Source organism: Dipodomys merriami, unplaced genomic scaffold (assembly GCF_024711535.1).
Source record: "Dipodomys merriami isolate MVZ:Mamm:240054 unplaced genomic scaffold, mDipMer1.0.p SCAF_16, whole genome shotgun sequence".
Taxonomy (NCBI): domain Eukaryota; kingdom Metazoa; phylum Chordata; class Mammalia; order Rodentia; family Heteromyidae; genus Dipodomys; species Dipodomys merriami.
This window is the reverse complement of record NW_027202937.1, coordinates 6,174,244-6,198,679: the sequence shown is the minus strand read 5'-3', so window position 1 is coordinate 6,198,679 and position 24,436 is coordinate 6,174,244. Positions and strand designations below refer to the sequence as shown.

Sequence of the window (24,436 nt, the reverse complement as noted above, 5' to 3'; positions counted from 1 at the left end):
ACACACACACACACACACACACACACACACACACACACACACACACACACACACACACAGAGGAAGCTTGCTATTTTTATAACACAGTAATTGGATTGAACACAATCAAAGTTTAGTGGTAACTGATCTTCCCTTCCTGGGTGAGTGAGCAGGTGGTTTTCCTTCTTTCATCCTGACTCATATGCCTTATTTCCTGTTCTTACTTTATTGCAGTGGCAAGTATTTCCAGTCTCTGTTGAATAGGAATGGCACAAGTGGACATTCTTGCCTTGTTCCTGATCTTAACAACACAGTTACATGGGACATCAGCTGTACAAGTTTGCAGATGCTCTTTAACAAGTTGAGACCATGCTCCTCTATCCTCATTGAGGTTTCTATCATGAATGAATGTCAACTCCTCTCTCCCCAAACAATATATTTTTCTTCTTGGGCCTGTAGGTGTAGAGATGACACTGATGGATTTTTCAAATGTTGACCTAGCTTTGCAATCTGTAATAAGTCCAATTTGGTTGTGATATATACTTGATTTTTGCATTTTTGTATCCAACTGGCAATGTCTGCTAAAAATGTGTGCACATATGCATTTGAACTCAAGGCCTCATGCTCTTACTGGTGCTCTACCACTTGAGCCATACCTCCAGTCAAGCTTTTGGCTAGCTAATTGGACAGAGTCTTCAGGACTTTTCTTATGGGCTTAGCCAAAGCACTATCCTCAGGTCTCAGTCTCTTGAGTAGTTAGGATTACAGATGTCTGGCCTTTTTGAGAATGTATGGGCCTACTATTAGTCTATAGTACATTTGTTGTTATTGTCTTAGATACATTCAGGGTACTTTTGGTCTGGTTTTGGTATCAGGGCTATGCTATCTTCATAGAATGACTTATTAAGTATTTTCTTTTCTATTTCTTGAAAAAGATCATGTAAAACAGTTTGCAAAGGGTCTGGTAGAATTCTCTTAAACTATCCTGGCCTGGAAATTTTTTCTTGGAGAGCTTTTAAATTATGAATTCAGTTTCTGTAATAGCTATAAGATAATTCAATTATGCATTTCATCTTGGCAGGGTTTGGGCTAATCATTTTGATTGCTAATTTCTACGTCAGTATTTCCCACATTTACTCAATGATACAGCAACATTTGCAAAGAAGCAATGGACTTTAGTCTGACCTTATATATACAACATCCACATGCAGTATATGAACAAAACATCTAAAACAAGAGAAAGGGAAAACCCAGTAAGATGGAAGAGAAAAAGAAAAGACAAAATGTCCTGAAGGTAATATCTGAGGAAGCTACATCAAACAATGGAAAAGAAGCTGCTGCTGATGACTGTTATCATCCAACATTGAAATGACCTTGCACTTAATTTTATACAACTAGGTCCAGTATAAGAATACTGCAATTTCCCACTGTTAAACTGTTATTGAAATGCAAAAGGAATCAAATGTGTATACTGCTGTTATCCCTTTAATGAATGGTTGCTAGGGAAGAGAAGCCAAAAGATACTTTGTCAACTATTTTTGCAAAGCATTCAGAGGATTTGGGACATTCTAGCTCCTAACAATGAAATCAATGAACTAGAGAGATAGGATTTTGGAGTTAGAGCTTGTCCCAGATCTAGACTGTGTGAAATCAGATTAACAGAGCATGCTCTTAATCCAATCCGGGAACAGCAAAAGTCACATTTCATTTCATTCTTTATCATCTTAGTAAAAGGAAAATCATTCTACCCACTCCCTAAAACCTAGCAGACTCAACAGCAGTCAAATCCCATTTTCCCCAGACCAGAGGAATCTACAAGTTTTGAGATGCTCTGGGATTTCAAAGTGTAAAATATATCTGAAGTAAATTAGTGATAGTCATAGATGTGAGAATCCCATTTATTAATATATTTTTATTTTAGTGGGATTACCTATCATGCAATTACAGTTCAAAATATAACAATATCCATGGGGGGAGGAGGGTTGGGTGGGGGGGGCGGGGGAGGATGGGATGGGAAGGGGAAACAAAGGAGGCTACAATGCTTGATAAGAAATGTACTCATTATCTTGCCCATGTAATTGTAACCCCTCTGTACAGTATTTTCACAATAAAAAAAAGAACATCCATCAGATAGTGTGTGTGTGTGTGTTGTTGTGTAGTGTGAGAAGAAAAGCTAGTCACATTTTTAGAGATGAACACCACGAATATCTACTAAGTAGCAAGCATGCTGAGAACACAGAGTGAATTAAGGCGCTGTCCCTGTTCTTTCCAAGAGTGGAACGTCAGGAAGTATCTGAATTCCTTCTGATTTTCATTTTTTAAGCAAAGAAAAGTCACCAAATAAGTCTTTCCCTGTGAAGATCACTGATACTTTTAACTCCAGACATTGGAGGCTGGAAGGCCACTAAGGATTATTTAATCCAATGCTTGTCTTTTATAGACAGAGAGAAACACAGAGAAATGAAAGCACTTATCAAAGATTATAGCCGAGACTGGAATCTAAATTTCCTGACTATCAATCAAGTACTCTTTATGTTACAAGTCCAGTGGCTTTTTTTCTTCCTCCCTTCTGCCCATAGTTATGCAGTATCTAATCATGCCAGTTAGATTCAGATGAATAGAACTCAGCCCCTGTTCTTCTCCCTCTCCTCTCTCACTTTCTTTTCTTTTCTTTTTTTTTTGGGGGGGGGGTCCGGTTGTGGGGCCTGAACTCTGGGCCTGGGCGCTGTCCCTCAGCTCTTCAGCTCAAGGCTAGCGCTCTACCACTTGAGCCACAGTGCCACTTCCGGCTTTTTTCTTTTTGCTTATGTGGAGCTGAGGAATCGAACCCAGGCCCTCAGGCATGCAAGGCAAGCGCTCTACTACTGAGCCACCTTCCCAGCCTGTCCTCTCTCATTTTCAAAGCATCAGTTTAATAGATAATTTTAAAAATTATTAAAGATTTACCCTGAAATAGGCAATGGGGTCATTACCAAACTGTTTAATTGTACCTCTGAGGAATTTAGTATCCATATAAACATCAGCATGATGTTCATAGGCACCGAAGTTATATGCAAGTCGTCATCACCATCATCACTACCATCATCATCACCATCATCATCGTCATCCACTCAAGGTTTCTGACCTTTTAAACTAACTTAATATTCACAGCCTCAGTGTAAAAATTGTGACATCTCTTTCGCTGTGCTAGCATAGTAGTGCAAATATGGAGATTTTAATGCTTACTCTACTGCTAACCAATTAGTTGTGCAACTCTGGGAAAGTCTCCTCAATCAGCACAGTGAGGAGAGTCCCATCTTCCCCGATTCAGCTTTCTTTTCAAATTCAACCGAATCCAAGGTTTGCTTATTTTGTTTGCTTCTTTCCATATTTCTTGGGTTTTTTTCTCCCTCTCCATGCTAGTCTGAGCCAAACTCTTCTACCTGGGTTAGAGTTAGTCTTCAGGCTGTTGAGTTTAGGAGGGACTCATAGAAAGCAATTTCAAACAAGATTTAGTCTAGAGATATGTAGGACAGACTGGAGCTAGAAATCGAATTAAGAAGTAGTTAGAATAAAGACCAATCTCACACAAAAAGTCTGTCATTCAAGTCCTTCCAGAAAAGGCCTCCACTGGGTTTTTCCAATGAGCCTTGTTTCAATCCAATGCGCTGTAACAAAATATAACCTTGGCATGTGATTAAACAAACAAACAAAAGGCTAGAAATGTGTCTCTCATAACGCTCTTGAAGCTGGCAAGATCAGGGCACCAGTACAGCCAGGTCAGATCTGTGACAGCCACCTTTCAGATTGCAGACTCTGATTTCTCCTGGCATCCTCTACATGATGGAAGGCACAAATGAATTCCCTTGGGCACTACTTAGGGAGGCTCCACCTTCATGAGCCAATCACATTTCACATCCCACAGGCCCCAGCTCCTGATAGGTCACATTGGTAACGAGGTCTCCACACGGGCATTGCAGTGGGATATTGGGACCACAGCATCCTCAACACACAGCCTTCTCAGGCACATACCCATGTCTCATATCACATCCTTCTTGTGGAAGAACTTTTCCCATTCTCCATAATGTTTATTCTAACAGTTTTAAAGTCATTATCTTCCCTGGGAGCCCTTTCTTTCCTCTTTATTCTTCTGCAAGTATTTAGAATCCAAAATAACAATTTCATTTCCCAACTTGCTCTCACAAATGTTGTAAGCATAAAAGAAATGATATGCAAAAACTCAGCCAACACTAATGGGAAAAATATAGAGTACAAAGATTAGAAATTATTTCTTCTTATCTTTTGCAAATTAAAATAACTGGTTGTTGATCTTTCTTTTAATTGTTGACCTTTCTTACAGAGGATTGATATAATTTTTTCTCAATGATTGCAGAATAGTTAATAAGGATATTATAAAAACCTTTTTTTTTCTTGGCCATAGGCAACTTTTGATATATGAAGATCTTACCAATTAATATGTCTAATTGAGGCAGATACTGAAACAAGCAGTGAGAAATGTTAATAAATGAGGGCAGGGTGGCTTACTCCCTTAGAAGATAAGCTTTGAGGACTATTTCTGTTTCAGTGTCAATCTAACTGATTAATAACAATCCAGCTGAGTGATAATTGGAAATGATTATGAGTGTTGATGCTAATGACAGAAGGGAAGGATTTGGGAAAATTTTCAATTTCTCTCCTCATTCACATTCTCAAACTCTAATTGACATACTTTTCTCCAGAGAAAGGCCACAATTAGAGGAATTCCTGGGGATTGTGGAGAGGGGTAGAGTAACAGTGTCCTATCTCATCAATGGTCAATGCACCCAGAATGTTCTCAGAGTCCTCGTGCTGTACTTATGCCAACTCCAAAGGACATTTTCCCCCAAGAAAGGGGTTTCAAAAAAATTTTAGTTTCTCTCACTACTGTCCATTTGACATAACAGAAAAAATAACCACTATATTTTACAGAGAAATTCTGTTATCCAGGATTTTGCTAATTATGATTGAGAACAGAAACATACAGTGTTTCAGAGAAAACAATTGGAGGGGAAACATCTGAAAGCAATTTCCCCCCATTCTTTGTTGTTGGGCTACTCACGGCAGGTCTTCCAATCTGGAGGCTTCATGTCTTGGATCCAATAGATCGTAACCACACTCATTGTAGATTTCCAAGTAGGAAATGTGTGTTGTGTATATTTTGCTGCTGTCCTGATTAGAAAAGAGAGAGAGATTATTTAAGGACTATAAATAGCAATTCTGCTTTTAGAGAAAGACGAACATGCTTATCCATGCAATGTCTTCATAGATTCTCTCCTTTCCTCTTGAATTTTATATGGTTTACATTTTCAGTTCGTGACACTTTCAAGTTGCCATTACCATATGCATGAAGCTTTTTTTTTAATGGCCAACACCCACGATTACAAGTAACTTCAGTCTGTTATTTTTTTTTATTGGTTCCACATTATACATAAAATGTCAATAGACACTTACAATGAGCCAACTTGGTTGCAGAACTGTATAACACACCATCTTTTACTTTCCAGACCCCCCCAAAAAAGCTGGAGAAAAACAAACTTACATTCTGTGAATAGACTATTCGTAAAAGAAAGTAGATCATTACTTTGGTTCCAAAACTTCAGTAGCAAAATAGTTTCCATCTTCAATCATAATTCCTTTTCTTTTTACTTTTCTAATAAAAAATACTTTTCTGATGACATAAATAGAAAATAATGAAAGTAAGTTCCAAGAGACAAAAAAAATTGGCTTTGCTCCATCAGACAAGAGTTCACTGCCTATCTTTTGTTTACTGTTTTATTTATTTATTTTTACTTTGGTTTTGTCCCAAGGGGGAGAGTCAGGGAATACTCAGCTCCTGGTTAGATAAAAGGTATATGCTCTTCTCAAGGCTTAGAGGAGATGGGCTTCAAGCAGATGAGACTAAAAGTCAAGGTTTTCATTCTTACTCTCACTTCTGCTAACAGACAAAAGGGACCTGATCTCTGCAAGGTGCAACATAGCAGGTATTCTCTTTCGGCTCTTCAGAAAACTCCAACTTCAGTTTTCTACACAAAACATCTTATAATAGTGTCTTTTTGTTCTTACCCAAATACCACCACTTCTATTTCTGAAAATGTTATCATGCCATGCACAAAGGCAGAACACATTCAAGTCTTCCGGCCAGAAGGCTGGCAGGCGTGGGAGGAGATAATGACCGGGAACAGTCCTTACTGGCCTCCACTCACAGACAACACAATCCATTTAGAAGGAGAGAGGACCAAGTCATGGAAACCAGGAAGAGGATGGTGGCTTGAAAATCAAAAGCTAAAATCCAGCAGGAAGTATGAGTCAGGAGTCTAGAGCATCTTCCTGGCAAGCATAATGCTATGAGTTCAAACCCCAGAACTTCCAAAAACTAAACTCCTAGTCCAGTCAAGGCCTAGTTTTCATGCTTAGGCCTTGGTTTTCATACCCATTAAAGTAAGAAATGAATAAACTCCTATGTCTTTTTAGTTGAAAATGAATTATTCTTTGGTCCTCAAATGGCTCAAACGATACCGATACAGATGACAGTGGCTTCATAAAAACAAGGTGGAATGAAAAGTGGAGGCGATTCTTTGCTCACATGTGACGACCCTGAGCATTCAAGCTGCGGCGGAACCTCCATGTGGTGGTGTTCTGTGAAGATGACCACAGATGCTCAGCCCAGCACTGGAAATTCTACTGCTGGGAGGGCTCTTCGTGATTTCATCAGATCCACACGGCTCTGGCTTGCAGCTTGCTTTAGTACAGGTATCAGAGGCAATGAACACAGGACAGATTCTGTGTGGCTGTTGGTATAATTCAGTATCTCCCACACACGCCACGGAACATTCCAGGGAAATCTGTGCCGTGGTGGATGACCACATTCCACTCTTCCCTGAAAGCTTTTGGGGCTCAAGGATCTCAGGTTTCCTTCCCTAGGACTCTATGTCCTCCTGAAGCCCATGTAGTTCTAACAGTTATCTGAACATATCTGAACTGGTCCCCAGAAATTATGGTTTGCCACTTCAGCAAACAGTTTATGAGCTCTTCTTAGCATCAGACAAACTTACTTGTGTTTGGACACTGAATATTTCTACTGTGTGGTCCAGCACATGATCATTCAGTTCTTCACCGTGAGCACACACTAGGGAGTAATAATCCTGATCTCGCAGAATTACTGTGACAGAGAAATGAGGCCCTGCATTTGAAATCTTACCCGAGGTGTGTGGCCTACAACAGGTGCCAGTGAGCCACTGTTGCTCCTGCTGCTATTATTGCTGTTGGTGGTGTTTTTAATTACTAAGTCTACAAGACTCCAAATAGAGGATGAAGTATGCGAACCCAAAAGGACAGAAAGAGAACAACAGAAAGAGCAGCCAACTTATATGTTGGTCTGCAGTCGAGCAACCTTCTTCCAGGAACTAGAATAAACTACAAGGAGTTGAGATGAGAGGGGTAAGGCCTCTGGCTCCTCCAGCCTGGATTTTTCTGGACTTTTACTGGCATACACACTCAAAATCCACAGAGCAAAGCTACCTTTCCTTACTACTCCTTTCCGGTGTCTTGCTTGCCAGACTGTAATGTAACACACATGTTTCCTGCAGACATTTTTCTCTTTTGCTCCCCAAACAAGTGTGAACCTCAAAAAATAATGAGCAGTGATTCCTAAAATGAATGTGATCAATTCTCTTCTCTTAAAAAAGCAGTGACAATTTGCTCTTCTCGCCCTCACAGGCCTTTCAGGACCCATATGCACTGGGCTCTTAATTTACCTTGAATTAAAGGCTTTGCACAAGTCAAATGTTGTCTTGAAGAGAGCTCCAGTGACTGTCCAATGCAGTTAAAATAAGCAGGCTGGCTGGGCACTGGTGGCTCATGCCTGTAATCTCAGCCACTCAGGAGAAAAGTGGAAGTAGCTCTGTAGCTCAAAGTGGTAGAGCGCTAGCCTTGAGTGAAAAAGCTCATGACTGACAATAAGTAAGTAAATACACTGTGTTCTAGGGTGTTCTAGGTCCTTTCACAGGTTACTTCAGCTGTACATTGCCAATCATTTTTCTCCAAGTCCAGGGGGTTATTTGGGACTACTCCATATGGGAAATCTAACAATGAACCTCATGGGTGAGAAGTTCTTAGGAGATATTTCCATGTTCAGAGCTCTACGTTAGGAAGTTCAACTGAGTTAGAGAAGTTGGCTTCATTTGTTCTGAGAGTTTCAAAGGCTTATCTGAAAGTAGTCGGGGATCACTTTGGTACATGCACGTGTATGAGTACACACGGCTGTGGTAATAACAGTCATGCACTGTGCATCTGTCCCTTCACACGCTGTGTGTCTGGCCCCTCCCAGCACATCCACAAGATGCAGGCCACAGGTGGCCATGGAACACTTTGTCAGAACCAGGTCAGTCTACACCAACTCCATTGATAGTCCCAAGACCACAGGCTTTCCTAGTAGGCCACAGCAATAAAAACTACCCCAAATTATACTCCGACTTTGTGAAATGTGAGAGTCGAACAGGTAACGTCAGAAATAAATGAGCAACTGAAAAGAAGCGCTTTGGCCACGGACCCTCCGTCATCCACGCCCCTTTCCCTTCCACATTCTCTGGCTTGCAGAGCTGGCACGCTTGAGCTGGCAAGAGATGAGCTGAACTAATGGATAATTGCTACTTTATGGATGGCAATTAGAATTATGCAGATCTCAGCGATTTCTTCTCATCTTTGCAACTCAAAATGCAAATAACCTACAGAAAGAGGACTTTTTGGAGTGACTTTTTTTGTTAAATGACCTAGTTAGGACATTTGTTATAAAGAATATGTGCAACCCAGGAATTGCTGGAGCTAGAAGAGATGCTGAAAAGTCCCTGCTTCTACAAGGTTAAGTGCCTCATCCGAGAGCATTTGTGTAAAGACAACCAAGAAAATAAAGCGAGCCTGAGCTGTCCAGACAGTACACGAGTATGGCAGCATGCGCTGGGTTTGGTTTGACAGACCAGCTCAATCCCAGGACTGAGCGACAGATTCACTGTTTTTATGGACCTAAAAGGCAATCTTTAACCAGAGGCTCAGCTTTCCAAACTATAGAATAGGATACTGACTTTGTTGGTTGTGTTATGTGTTAGGTAGTGATAAAACACTGGGCATATAGAAACCCTTGAGGAATGGCAGATCCACTGCAGCTGGAGAACTCCTCTTTATAATAATCATGTTCATCATAGCAAGGTTTGTTCTCTGATAAACTCCTCTGTCTTCTTAAAAGCTACCACACAAATCCTTTCCAAATGCTTTAATGGCTACAAGAAAGGCCTGGTGTGGTAAAAGGCTCTGCCACAGTTTCTCGTTGAGAAACTCCAGCTATTAATAAGGTCTGAGCTGGTAAAAAGGTGTCATCTGCTCTTTTAAGCTCCATGGGTGTGTATGATATGGAACCGGAACCTTTGCTGAAGTAGCAGCAGCCTTTTAGTGAACAGGAAGAACCTTAATTTCTACTTCTCCAGCAAAATCCTAACCTTTCCTTAAATGTAAAGGCCAGAGTTATTAGGCAGTGATACTTTCTCGTGTAGTTACAATATGATATAATGTCCTAGCACATTTCCTGGCCACAGTAAATGTGTGCTGAATATATCAAATACAAAACGAGCTTCACTTTGTACCTTCTGTAATTGCTCAAAGATGTAGGATAGCGTCCTTGGGATGATGCCTCTGTCGCTGTAGCGCTCAGCCCCACCCGTGATGGTGAATGTCTTACCACTGCCCGTCTGTCCGTATGCAAAGATGGTACTGTTGTAGCCTGCCAACACACTGGAGGAAGAGAGAGAACAATCTGAATGTCAACATGGTGACCTGCATCCATATGAGATGACTCGTATGGCAGCGATCTTACCAACACTGCAGAGATGGTACAATTGAAATTCTTCATGATGCAAGTATCTAGCTAGTATTTACCTTTTAATCTAGGAATCTCAGCTCGCTGGTATGACAAGATAACTGTAATAGAATCCAATCATCTTTAATATTTTCTTCCTATTTTATTACACTAAAAGTGAGTCAAAGTATATATTCATAAAGAAGGTCTGGGTATGCCGCACCTGCAATCTGGCAAACCGTCTACCTGGCATCTGGTACCTCAGATGATGAGAAACCATCCCTTGAACATCAGGTGTACACTTCATGTGCTGCTATAGAACACCAGGTATGTACTCTGAGCACTACTATAGAACACCAGATACACAATCCGTGTCTTCTACATATCTTGTGTAATTCCCTAGCTAATGTTTAGTACCCACTGAAAATCCTCCAGGACTCTCCTTCCATTTCTTTCTTGGAATGTCTTTGTGCTCGAAGATTACTGGTTCCCATGTGTTCTTCAGGCCTGCCTGGCAGCCCAGAATCTGCTGGTGGTCTGAAGAGCCCTGGACCTTCTCAGCCTTTACAAACCACCACCTGTAACATAGGCCTTTAAAGATGCACATGACATGATACAGGCTTTGAACACTGAGTCTTTCATCTCTGCTACAGAAAACAGTAAACTCTTGGTGCTTCACTGTCTCTCTTGTTACAAGGGACTCCTTGATCTTCAACATGTTTTCATGGAACCAGCTACGATGATGTCAGCTAATGGCACCCATATTGTGAGTTTTTTTTTCTTTGTAAATAGTTTGGCTCCTCCGAGATCTTTCTTCATGGTCCATGCTGAGATCCTTTCTCTTCTACTGCTATGGAGAGCCTGTGAACCACTCTCTCATGCCTGCATGCTGAATGACCTGTTCTTACAATGTCCAGTCAAAACCCACCGTGGGGCACAGAGCTCATTATCAAGTGGTCAGTTATATCCTTGGCATCTTACATAAGAGCAAACTAACAGTAACACCTTCAGCAACAAATCGATGCATGTTTTTTTTCCTCTACAAGTAGGTATGCAAAATTATAGGACTTAATACAGGGAGGAGACAAAAAGTATCAAGGCTGTGATTCAACTTCGACTTTTGAGAAGCGTGGTGATTTTCCTTCATGTATTTTGGCATGGAGACAACATACTGTTGAAATTTCTCAGCCTGCATGACACTGGACTCACCAAGATGCATTTAGGTGGATGATGACAGAATCTTTTTCCTCCACAGAATGTGTCATCAATAAAAGAGAAATGTCTCATTGGCAATGTCATTAGAATATAGGGTGTTTCTTAGCCATAACTGTTCTAGGTAAGTGAAGTCTATAACTTTAAAAAGTAGACCTTAAACCTTTTCATTCTTTATGTGAAATTTTCTAAAACACATTAGGCATTATCTGTCTTGGAAAGCAAAAGAACACGAGCGCATGAACACTTTCATTTTAAAAGACAGAGCTAGCAAAGGGAGTCCTGGAGCATGTTCCACTGGCACTCACTACTCATTACGTCTGCTTCTTTTTTAAATGTGTGAATCTTTCTTTATGCTGAGGGATGTCTCTGCATATCTGCCCCTAATATGAGCACCCCCTACTGTCATTGGCTATAAATGGAAAACCTGATGAACAGCCTCCCAGAAAACTGTGTTACATAAAAGGAAAGTGGGCTACACACACACACACACATACATACAATCAAAACAAAACAAAAAACAAAAACTGCACAGGGATGTGGACAAGCAATTGTCCTTTCTCTGGAGATCTTTTATCCCAGCTCAATCTTGCATCTGCTGTTCACCAGGCCCCAGGCAAACTGAAAGTAAAGGAAGAGGAATGGCGGTGGAAATCCTTTGCTTCATAAGAACAGTGGCATTAATGACAAAAAAAAAAATCATCAAAATTACCTTTTCCAAAGCACCCTAGGACTTACCCAAAGGTGTCCAACAATCCAAGAGGTGCTTAGTTAAGAAAAGCAGTTGAAATTCAATGTGAACAGTGTCCTGTATTTCCACGTGAACATGCCCAGCCCCCTTTCCCCAGCTCCATGGTGGCCTTGAAACACGGTAGGCCACAGGAGCTGTGGAAACCCGCGGCCTAGCCATCTTAAGATGAATGAGTACATGTTTGGAGCTCCTCAAATGTCCCTGGTCCCAAGGCATTGTCCTTCTCTGACCTAGGGTGCCTAATTGTGGCCTAATTCAATGCCCACTCTGTGTGGGGCCTCCTATCCCCCCAGGGGTTTGTGGCAAACAATCAGAGGCAAGTGCTCAACCAGAGCTGCCTGGGCTGTAATGCCAGTGAGTCAGGCAAGAAGATGGCCAAAACCTACAAGAGAGATCTGTGGAATAAGCCATGAGAGGCATTGGGAAGCTCTTAGTGAGGGAAGCTTCCGGGGTAAGATGGAGGATTGGAAGCATTTCCTGTGAAACTCCTCTGTACATGAGAAGAGTTGGGGTAGAGAGGAGAGAATATAGTCTGAAAAGAGGAGGCGGGTGGAGGGGTTGTGGTCATAAAAGAGGTGTCAGGATAGCCGATGAAACTGTGTACTTTAAAAGGTAAAATTTGGGGTGTGAGAATTATATCACAACAAAACTGCTCTAATAAAAAAATGAAAAAGGAAGAATCTATACTAAATGGTTAGTAATGATTGTTTACTGCCTTTTGTGTAGTGTTTTTAAAAGACAGAAAAGGGGAATAGTAACAAATGAAAGAAATAAGAAGTGAGTGATAAACTTCATTTTGGTGAGAAATATTTCTGGATTTCCTACCATGAACAATGCAGGCTACTATTTAATCCATCACAGCTAGAGACAGTCCTGATATGTAAATAAATCAACCTTTATAAACTCAGAGGTTGATGACTACATTGTATATCTATTGTGGAAATCCTCTCCTTTTCGGGGGAAAAAAATCTTTTCTCTTGGAATTTAAATTGTAAAGTGAAGGTATTTTGTCAGTTCTTATCATTTAATATCTGCATGAATAAAACAAGAATAAAGCTTCTACCCTTGGGGAGATTATAAAATGATACATACTTACCACATCTCATTTCCTCCTAGAAAAATACAAATAATTTTTAAGTGAATATTATTCTTTGTTTAACCAGGCCCAAAGTAGAAGATTATCTAGACATATCTGCATAATGTGAGACTTCATTTTCTTTACCCTAAGTGGAAAGGCTTTACATATCTTTTTACAGAGAGTCTAAGTCAGAGTAACCCACAAAATTATTATTTTGATAATAATTTAGTGCACTAAAACAAAAGGCTAAATTCTAGCCCCTGAAATTTAAAGGGATGATACTACAGTTAGGAAAACAAAAAAGGAAACAAACTAGTAGAATGCTGGATTTGGTCACTGGTGCCACTGGAGACCTTCCACCTACCTTCCAGTCAGCAGAATTCCCACTAAGATATTTCTGAGAAACAGAGAAACCATGGTCAAACAGCTGTTGAACTCAAGACCAGCCTGAATTCAGAGACTCATGCAGGACTGGCTTCATTTGTGGGCATGGGACAGGTGAGGTGGAACCCCAACCCTTAGCTTAGTCTAAAATCTTAGCCTTGGGAAAATTAAGAATCAAAGGAAAAATGTGTATTTATATTTTGCATGTTGCCGAAAGAAACAAAATGAATTAAATTCATTCAGAAAACACAGCCCAATTAGTACTAAGGTAAATTTTGCTTAAGACAATGTGTGCTGTATTTATGTTCAACATGAATTTAAAAAAAAAATCATTGCTTAATATCAGGAAGACAAATCTGGGACCAGAGTGAAAATAAAAATTTCCTGTTTTAAATATACAGTTAACTCCTTTACCCTCAGATTGTCTTCACAGTTCTGAGAGCTGAGAAGCTGAAACTCCCTTATATTGAAGTGGTTAGGACAGTTCTTTTCAGCCCACAGTTGCCTTCCTTTTACAGCCCTACGAGCAGGGTGTGTGTGTGTGTGTGTGTGTGTGTGTGTGTGTGTGTGTGTGTGTGTGTGTGTGTGTGTGTGTGTGTGTGTGTGTGTGTGTGTGTGTGTGTGTGTGTGTGTGTGTGTGTCCTGGGGCTTCGTGTGTGTGTGTGTGTGTGTGTGTGTGTGTTGGTCCTGGGGCTTCAATTCAGGGCCTGGGTGCCATCCTCTGTGTGTGTGTGTGTGTGTGTGTGTGTGTGTGTGTGTGTGTGTGTGTGTGTGTGTGTGTGTGTGTGTGTGTGTGTGTGTGTGTGTGTGTGTGTGTGTGTGTGTGTGTGTGTGTGTGTGTGTGTGTGTGTGTGTGTGTGTGTGTGTGTGTGTGTGTGTGTGTGTTGGTCCTGGGGCTTCAATTCAGGGCCTGGGTACCATCCTTGAGCTTTTTTGCTCAAGGACAGCACTCTACAACTTGAGCCACAACTCTACTTTCAGCTTTTTGGTGGTTAATGGAAAGTAAGACTCACATGGACCTTCCTGCCCGGGCTGGCTTTGAACTGCGATCCTCAGATCTCAGCCTCCTGAGTAGCTGGGATTCCAGGCGTGAGCCTCTGGCCCTTGGAAGCTTGTTGTTTTCTATGGCGCAAGTGACTTAACACGCTCACCCTAGGAATCCCTCCTCTTGCATAAATCCAGATGCCTATATTTTTTTGAGACCTGGGAGCTGAAAGTCACAGCAACTTATAATTGCCACACAAGACAACCCTATTTGCCACATAGAGACATAACTTTCCCATTGCTTGTGGCAAAGGATCATGCAACTTGTAAATCTCTAGCAGATTTTAGGTCACGGGGCATTCCCTGGGCTGCTCAGGAGGAGAAGTGAGAAGACAGATCAGTGGACGCCCGGCCTCCCCGTGTGTGGTGGGGTATGTGTGTGGGAGGTGGGGGGAGATCAGAAAGTTGGTGTCATTGTGAGCATATCTTTCTGCCCCTCTGGTTTTTCACTCTCCATCCTGCTAACAGGTTTCCATCTGCAAACACAGGAAGAGTGGGGTGAGGTGGGGGGAAGAGAACACGGGACTCAGACCTGGCCTGGCACATCCTCCTTGCCCTTACCCTGCCTGACTTTAACAGCCTTTGTTCCAAGAGGACCTCGGTGAACCGTACCCCTGGAGGTAGTGAGCAATGCGGGGGTTCTGCTTAACGCATCGAAGTTCAGTTCCCCTAGGGCAGACATTGCCTTCTCTAAAACCATTCTTAGATCATTTACACTTTCACTTCTATGATATATTCATGCAATTGTAAATCCAGATGAAGGAAGAACGTGAGTTACCTACATAGCTAACTTTAGTCAATCTAAATCAAATCCTTAAGGTGATTTATGTACCCACAGCTGCATCATTCAAAGTAAGCACCTGCGGGCCTACTAATTACTGGACCAGGGTCACCACAAGGGGCCTAGCAGCCAAAAGCAACGAGGGGAGCTTGCTTGGCGATCCTCTCCTCCTCTCTTTTCCCCTCCCCTCCTTTCCTCCTCTGCCTTCTGGGTCTGAATGCCCTTGGGCCTCAGGACCTGTGTCCTTCAGTTCAAGCACAGCTCTTGCCACTGCCCACGATGTACCACTGGTTTGTCTCACAGTAGTTGCTGGCTCTCCACTGGAATGTTGAGTTTTGAAATGCAACTCAGCAAATGCGAAGAGAACAGCATGTTGGTTTTTATTTAAATCAACAGAAACAAAGCTAAATATAAGTCACTTCCAGGTTTTGAAATGTGACAAACAATTCCCTTATCCCATCCACTGCCCAAGAGACAGGGCAGATAAAGTTCCCGTCACTGTTCACATGTCATCAGAGAAACAAGGAAGTTGGGTGATTTCTTCTAGAACACTCGCTTGAGCATAACCAGGACTCCCACTCTGAGATGTTTCACAAACATCTCCTCAATTGGTGGGAATGATTTACAAACATCCTGAAGGGACCCATCGAGACTCTTTCCAACTCCCTGACTTCAGGGCTTCGTTCACAGTCTTGTCTCAACTGCTTCAAACCAAACTTTGTTAGTGGCCAGTGCATCACATCACGAGATCCATAATCCAAACAGCCTCTGAGGGAGAACCTGTAAGATCTTACCCACACGGAACGGCTTCACAGCCCTAAGTCCATGGACTTCCTCCAGGCCCAAGCCCTCTCTAAATGAAGCTGTTTATTTCCCAAGTTCCTGAGGAAACCATTTTGTTTTCATATTAATAATAAGCAGCTTAGCTCTGGACATATGACAGAAATGGATGAAACTTCAAGAGAAGAAAATAAGCCTCTGAACACGATCCAGTTCTGCAATGTGTTCTGGTTTGAAGTATAGCCTACAGTATTAAAAGGCAAAGGCTACAGTTTTATCTTATTTACATGAAAAATGCATTTGCTGTGGTATTTCTGACAGATACTTTTTTCTATGACCCTTGAGAGTAAACACTTAGATTCATTAAATACGTAATCATTCTCAGATGACCATCTAAGGCAGCAAACTGAAATGAAACGAAGTTTGGTACCATTATCTATGGAAATACTACATAAAATCCAAACCTAAAGGTTTCTTTTGCAAGGGCTACAAAAAGAACATGGAAAGAAAGTTTTCTAAAAATTGTAATGGTGAGGTCTCTACTGGTGAATTGATTATGTTTCTTAAACATCCATTATATTATGAGATATCTAGTACTGGGGCTCTGGATTTACAGGAGGGGAACATTTGTTGTCAAGAAACTTGCAGTGAGATACACACACACGTGGGCACACGCGTGCGCGCGTGTGTGCACACACACACGCACGCACACACCTGAAGCCTTAAAATCAGTCAATCAAAAGTGAGGAGGAAGTTCAGGCTTGGGGACATAAACCACATTCAGGTCACTGGCTGAGCTCAAGGTGTATCTTACTACAAATATGACATTCTTCCTGTTACCTAGGTTGTCAAATGGGGCTACTACCTTTTAAAGTTTGTTTGTTCATTAGAATCTCATCTAGGTAAGTAGTCATGCCATTGGTTGTTTCCCACTGATGTTCAAGGAAAAAAGAACACCGTAATATTAGAGATTAAAATGACTAGCTTAGTTTAAAAATATGAAGGCTAAGCTGAACACTGAGGCTCATGCCTGTTATCCTAGCTACTCAGGAGGCTGAGGATCATGAGGATCATGTTCGAAGCCAGCCCAGGCAGAAAAGTCCCTGTGAGACTCTTCAATGAGCCTCGCAAAAACCAGAAGTGGAAATCAAAGTGGTCAAATGAGCTCAGGGACAGCACCCAGGCCCCGAGTTTAACCCTGATGACTGAAAGAAAAAAAAAACATATGAGTACTAATTACAATAGATTAATATTAATGAAACTGATTAAGTTACTCACTATAGTCTAGGTATATAATCAGCCCAGATGCCCCTCAGTGGATGAATGATATAGATATAGATACACAATGGAATTTTACTCATTCATTGTACCATGTATAAAGCAATGAAAAGACCTGGGAAAAATTATGTTAAGTGAAGTGAATCAGGCACAAAAAGACAAAGGATCCATGTTTTCCCTTAGAGATGGAAGCTAGATTTGGCTTACAAACTCATATGTAAATATAGTGGGTGGTATGCAGGCATACACAAATATATTAAGTGAACCACAATAGATTCAAGGGAGAACTCAAATAGTGTAATTTCTTAGAAAGGCAAAGTCAAAATTCAGCAAAATAAAACACCAGGAAGTAGGGACTTAAAAGGGGTAGAGTGGGATCAGGGGAAAGCGGTGGACAAATGAAGAGGAGAAGAGGGGTGACATGCAGCCAGGAATCCAAGGTATATATATCCTACAAAATTAAGCAACGTGAGGGAAGGGGTGGGTCACGGAGGGGATGGGTAAGAATGCTGAAAGCGTGACACTGATCAAGATGCACTGTGTTCATAAACTGCCTTGTGAAATGGCAGCTCCTTTGTACAGCTACTTGGTGATAATAAACAATGTTTTAAAACATCATGCAATCAGGAATCCTGTTCTCATCTTTATGACCACTGCTGTGTTGGTGACCCAGTGTGTGGTAAGCCCCGTATTATGGATGTGAGTACTGTGCAGATCGGTAGCTGTTGCCTTGAGTTCCTAGGTCTCCTTCATTGTAGCTCAGCAACCCACTGGGGACAACAGTATAACTCAAGACAGGCAAAGGGAAGAGAAACTACCACCACAGAACACCACCACAAAAACGCTATCACCCATTCAAAGGATGTGTCTTCGTCTTCATGTGAGTGACGTGAGTAATGGCATAGAAGCGGATCAGTGGCTCATCTCTTCCCTAAGGTTTCCCTCCTGAAGGGACAAAACTGCAAGGAGACAGAACTGGGGTGTAAGGGGATAGTCGGGAGATTTACAGCAGAAGATGAAAGAGTGCAGACATTTTCCTCCATTTCCTTTGATGCCTGACATCTAAGCCCTCTTTTCAGTTACCATCTGGACTCCAAGGTCCACGAAGAGGCTGCAACTCTGTGATGAGTGGCTAAATAGACTTTACATAAAAGGTGAGGTCAGTGGTTCCAAAGCCGAACTGCTCCCCAACCACTGCTCCCAAGTTCACAGCTAGCGGAGTGTTCATGAGGAACAAGAGGGCTTTGTGCAGCTGCAGAAAAGAGAAAATCCCACAGAATGCTGGGGAGGGGGGTTTGATCGACTTTTCTGGGCAGAGAGCTAAGGACGCAGTAGTCTTGTGAATGCATAGGACACAGAACAACTCTTCAGCTTTGAGTAGAAGATGCCAGAACTAAGGCCAGAGACTGGGGCCGTTTGCCTAGAATTATAGGCACCAGGTGATTTCCATTGATTGAATATTAAAATATGTGATATTTTCCTTTATAATAGCTTACCTTCTATTATTGTTTATGGTGGCTTTTTTTTGGTCCAAAATTTTTCTTTTAATGAAGGCATTTTTTGGTCTTTTATGTTGTTTTTTTTTAAGCTGGTCATGGGGCCTGAACTCTGGGCCTGAGCACTGTCCTTCAGCTCTTTAGCTCAAGGATAGCACTCTACCACTTGAGCCACAGTGCCACTTCTGGCTTTTTCTGCTTATGTGGTGCTGAGGAATCGAATCCAGGGCCTCACACATGCAAGGCAAGCACTCTACCACTGAGCCACCTTCCCAGCCCCATCTTTTATGTTCTTGAATTTTGTTTTACTTAAACTCTCTGATCTCCAGTATCATAAATATATGTTCTTCATTTTCCTCTCTACTTTTTTAAAAAAATTAGTTATATAATCCCTCAGATGTTTGTCCTTTGTTAAAGACACAAGTTAGAATCTAACTTTGCTTCTACTCAGTTGGTAGTTAATTCTCTAGTGGCATTTTAAAAGGAGCCACAAACTCACCCAAATGTTTATATGCACAAGTCTATTTCTGAGAAATATGTTCTATCTCCTTAATTTACTTGTCCTCTAAGCTAGTATAACATATTTAATTGTTATAGATTTATAACATGGTTCAATCTCTGGTAGTGTAAGCCAACCTAACTTTGTTCCAGTACAAAATCATTTTGGATGTTCTTGGGCATTTTCTTTTCCTGGCAAATTTTAAAATCAGTTTTGTCAGGTTCCAATCACTTCTAACTTATTTGACCACAGAACTCATTTTTTAAATATATTTTTTAATTTTCTTTAACTGTTTTTACAAAGGAATTGCCATTCAACAGGGCAGTTTATTAATTCATTACCTCCCCATCAATGTCACCGCCTTTAACATTCCCACCCACCCCTCCCACCCACCCCTTCCCTCACTTTCCCTCATTTTTTAGGTTATATATTGAATTTTGGAACTTATTTTTTAGGGATGAATGTTCAAAAGAAAACACTTCAGTGATACACTGGCTTAGGTTACATCTGGCCTAAAGAACTGTTTGGTCATTATAATGCTGATATCCCCATGTTTTAAAAAGCCTTTGACACTTATGTGAGAGCCAAAAGTAAACGATGAATTGCAACAAGGTAGGTGTAGGGGTGTGTGTGTGTGCGCACGTGAGCACGCACGTGCACGCGAGTATGGGTATGGTGGCTGTCTTCGCTTTACCAAATGGCAGCAACTGGCTGGAGGTCAGGGGTGACTGTCCTTCTGTTCCCATAGGCCTTTAGTCCAAGTTCTTCTGTTTCTGAACTCTGCTCATTTTGATCAGTGAGGCCCTAGGCAGTTTTTGTCTTGGAGAACCGGTGCCTCTGAAACACTGCCCTCAACACGCACTCTTCCAGCACGCCTTCTCTCCACACAGCCACAGAACAACTATTCAGCGCAAATAGAATGGGGCCATCACTCTGACTTAGATAATTCAATTTAGCTATAGTATGTAGAATTGTTATATTTATTCTACATAATATGTTTATTATTTATATATTACATTATGTTATATAATATATATTAAATTGATTATTATAGAATTTTCTTATTTAAGACAGAGTAAGGTGCAATGTTTTTCTGTAGGCCACACAAGGCCCATCATAACCTGGGATGTGTTTCACATCATTTCTCCTCTTCTTTTTTCTCACCATTTGGTCTAGCCCAGTTGGTGTCCCACATATTCACTCATGCTTGAATTCAAGTTGTTCTCTCTGAAGGGAAGGCCAAGTTGCCTCACCATGGCAAACCTAAGCCTCCAACCCTCTGGCCCAACCACATTTCTTTATTCTTCACGTTGATTTGCTTGGATAAGTTTAACCTCTCTGACTCTGATCTCATTCTATTGCTCCCTGCTCTGTAAAGGCCTTTTAGACACCTCTGTAGATCTCAGCTTCCGCCACAATGTCAATTAGACCCTTCCATATTCTTCTTCCTCTCATTATACCTTCTACCAAACCAGTGATTGATTTTCTTTTCTATTTGACTCAGAAGGCTAGACTCTCCTGATGGACAAAGGCTTTCATTTTCATCAGTTCAGAATCTCTAAGCCTAGGGTGTGGTAATTAGAAGTCTGTAGGCATTCAATAAAACCCATGGAACAGAGGCAGAGAAGTCTGGAGGAGGGGATAAAGGGAGGGAAGGTTTGATAGATCAATCACTGTCTCTACTTTTAGGGATCTCAGAGCCAAACAAAATTCTGCTCGTTATTCAAATTAATGGCATACCAAACAGGACCCAACAATCACATCCCCAAGATGAGAGTGGCATTAACTCCACCCTGCATTGTAATGAATAGTGAGAACAGAATTGTACGATTGTTTTTCTGGTAAACTTGGAAGGGTTATACAAACAAAGTAAATAGCACAATTTGTTGTTGTTAGATTTAAAGGTAGGGGTTTTCATGTAGCCCTACATTGTCCTTTAGCCGAAATGCTTTTCACTTTCATTTCCAAACCAGCAAAGGAACTTGATGGACACAAGTGGTAAAATATACAGATACTTGCTTTGCATGAAGACACAACAGTCGGTAGATCTCAGACGATCCACACACAACTAAGACTGCAGGATGCTCTTTGGCAGATATGAACGTTCTTTTCGCATGCTGGTGACCTATCCATGATTCCAACTTTGTTGCAAAAATTATTCCAACAAGAAAACTTCCACCTTAAAGTCATACTCAGGGAATGTCCCCAGGCTCTGGGCAGTGGTGGGTACTGACTGCATTTATCTAGCATGTACACATAACAAAACACACATTTCCCTTAGTACCACTGTGGTGTTTCAAATTAAACACACAAGAAATTGAGCAGTTACAACCCTCCCTCATAACTTTAACGTATGCACTTTATATATGCTATTTGTGTTAAGTGTAGGAACCCAAAGGTTAAGCTGGAACACAGGAAGGACATGTTTATGAAGAAATCTAGCTTCTCCCCTTGCTTAGGATGTCTACTTCTCTTTTAAACAAACTATATACTAATATGATGTTTTCCATACACACGATGAATATGAAAGGGGAGTTTGGAATTGATGCTTTGACACATAACTACTCTGGTAGTTTAAAGCTAAATAAAACATTAAAAAACTTCACTTCAGTAAAAACTTGCTATACAATTTCAGGGCATTTTTTTTTGTTGTTCATAAAATTAAAACGAAAATAGCACTACTTCCAAATGGAGAGAAAAGAGCGCTCTTTTTAGGTATTTTGAAAATCCTGTAATAGTTAAAAGAACAAAAATAAATCTAACAGTCTTACAACATCTCTAAAATTTTTATTGATTATTTTATTTTCTCTCGAAAAACTCCTAGGATGCAGAAATTTTAAAAGAAATTCTGTCAGCTTAGAAAAATAAGTCTCCACCTCTCTTAAAAACCGTAACTGGCTTGACAAATAAGAAGAAAAGAAAACTTATTTTGTTCTCCTACTATTTAACTCAACGTATTAAGTTTTGGAGTTATACATTAAATAATTTCCCTGTGAGCTGGGACCAGCTCACACATTTCCACCCAGGGGGAAAAAGTTCAGAGCAAACGAAAACAAAACTCCATAAGGAAGGTTTTCACACAGGAGGGCACAGAAGAAAGGCAGCCAGGCTGGAGCTGAGAAATATTCCCCTTAGTGTGTGGTTCTTACTTAAATGTGGAGGGGGGGTAAAAAAGGGAGGGGGGTAGGAGAGGAGGATGGAAAGATGTGTATTGGAGATTTCTTTTAGGTTCTAATGAATCATACAAACTTGGGGGCAGAAGGACCAGCCCTCTTTCTGGTAGGCCTCCCCAAACTATCCCAGACAGGAGGAGAACTTGAATTCTATTTACAGCCTGCCAAGAGAATCCACAGTTGCTCCTAAATAACTCATTCTAGTATTAAATAGCTCTGTCAAGAGATCTTCCCAATATCTCCAGTAAATCCTCTGTGTTGACATTTAAGATGGAAAACTGGCCCCAACATGACTTGAACACGTGGTCTCCTAACCTAGAGGTTAGAGTAATAACCATAAAGACTCATACAATAGGACCAATTCTCTACACAGTGCACAGCAACCTCCCAACCGTTACTTCACCGTACCTGGGCCAAGAAAGTGCTACAAATAGAAAATATATGGTCTGTTTTGTGATCCTTAGTGGGGATATGATCTCATTAATCTGGTTTGCTTTCCTTAAATGTGGCACACCAATTTTAAAGCTAGCAAAGCATTTACTACAGGGAACGGGTTGGTTCTGTGTTTTTGCCACCCTCTGGTCGGTAAGCTGTGGAACTGAGTTTTCAACATTTGTTAATGGATGATCGAGCCACGAGTGACCAGTTGGCCTGCAGAGGGATGTGAAGCCCTGCATTGTGTGTAATTTACAGAGACTGAAAGAAAAGGCTTCAATGTGAGTATGCTGAGAACTGGCAAATCTAGCTATATCAGATTTCCTGTAAGTTCACGTACAATGTATTTCATCAAAGATCTCCATTTACAACTTTGTTGAAGGCCTATCACTTATTCCTTCATCCATCTGTTTCTCAAGCATTCATTAAAAAAAAATAATGCATGGTTCCCCATTTTCTACAGCACTTCTCGGTCAAGTAGAACCCCTGACCCTTTGCAACCTTTGAAGTTCAAGGGGCCAGGTTCACGTGTGTCAAATGCTCACAAGATTTTGTCAACAAAGCTTTCCTTCATCTGTAAAAATCTTGGGCCTTTTATTTGCAAGCCATCCAAAACAACCTTCAAAGAACACTTTTTGAAACTAAGGAGCCACAACCTTGAGCTGATTCACTTCAATGACACAAATGACATCACTTGGAACACGCTCCATTAGAGAGCCCCACGGCAACTTCAAGATGCCAATAGTTAGCCTGAGATAATGTTCTACCCAATTGTCCCATGATGAAAATGTTCTAGAAGCTTTCCATGCTCTTTTCAAAGGAGTCAAATATTTAAATAGAATTATCCTGGTCCACAGATATGATGAAAGTTTTCCAGGGTGATAGTTGCTTTTTCACTGGGATCAATCCTTTTGAAAGCATCTTGTAGTGCTTCATGTTGAAAGTGGGTGTTTTTGTATTTGTGTGGGCTATCTCTGCCTTTCTGTCTCTCCCTGAGAACTTCAGAACCCAAACCATGTCACTTCCAGTTCAATTGTCACACATGGAGCCCATCTCTCCAAAAAGACTGAAAGTCCATGGTGACGATCACTTACAACCAGCTGACAAGATTCTGCTATTTCAAAAACTATCCTTACTTACACTATATGTATTGACAATGCCATTTAATAATAGTGAGGATTTTTCAACCACAATTAGGCTCAGTTCTTCAAGATTCACCTCTACCTTTTCAAATTTTAATTCTATTATATTCCCTGTATTTGCATTTCTTTAATCTTTTTATTCCTCTTCAATCTTGCTTCACAAAGATAATCTAGATTAGTATATATTGTATTTATCCATACTTTTAGATTTTGGGGGCTTATATTTATATGTACCGAATGTCTGCCTGCCTGCCTGCCTGCCTTCTTTCCTCCCTTCCTTTCCCCCTTGCCTCTCCATACTGTCTCCCTGGGCGTGGATTTTGCTCTACCTCCAGAGTCTAAAGATCCTGTGGAACCTCCAGTAGAAGTGGGGAGAAATAAAAATCGAAGGATCAGAACAAGAAAGAGAGGGACCCAAAAGACCTTACAGTAAAGGAAAGAAGAGAAGAGAAGGTGCAAAAGGGAGCAGTGTTGGGCTGGGAAGGTGGCTCAGTGGTAGAGCGCTTGCCTTGCATGAATGAGGCCCTGGGTTCGATTCCTCA

At 41.0% G+C, this 24,436-nt stretch overlaps 1 protein-coding gene across 4 annotated transcripts in view; it reads right to left on the bottom strand.

Annotated features, from left to right (window-relative positions):
- Positions 1 to 24,436, bottom strand: part of Kif6 (kinesin family member 6) — a 250,021-nt gene that overhangs the window by 193,119 nt on the left and 32,466 nt on the right. For all 4 annotated transcript variants that reach the window (XM_070023833.1, XM_070023834.1, XM_070023835.1 and 1 more), the window contains exons 4-5: positions 9,630 to 9,777; positions 5,057 to 5,166 (exon numbers count right to left, since the gene is read on the bottom strand). In XM_070023833.1, the coding sequence (XP_069879934.1) occupies positions 5,057 to 5,166; positions 9,630 to 9,777 (258 nt within the window). The remainder of the gene's footprint in view (positions 1 to 5,056; positions 5,167 to 9,629; positions 9,778 to 24,436) is intronic.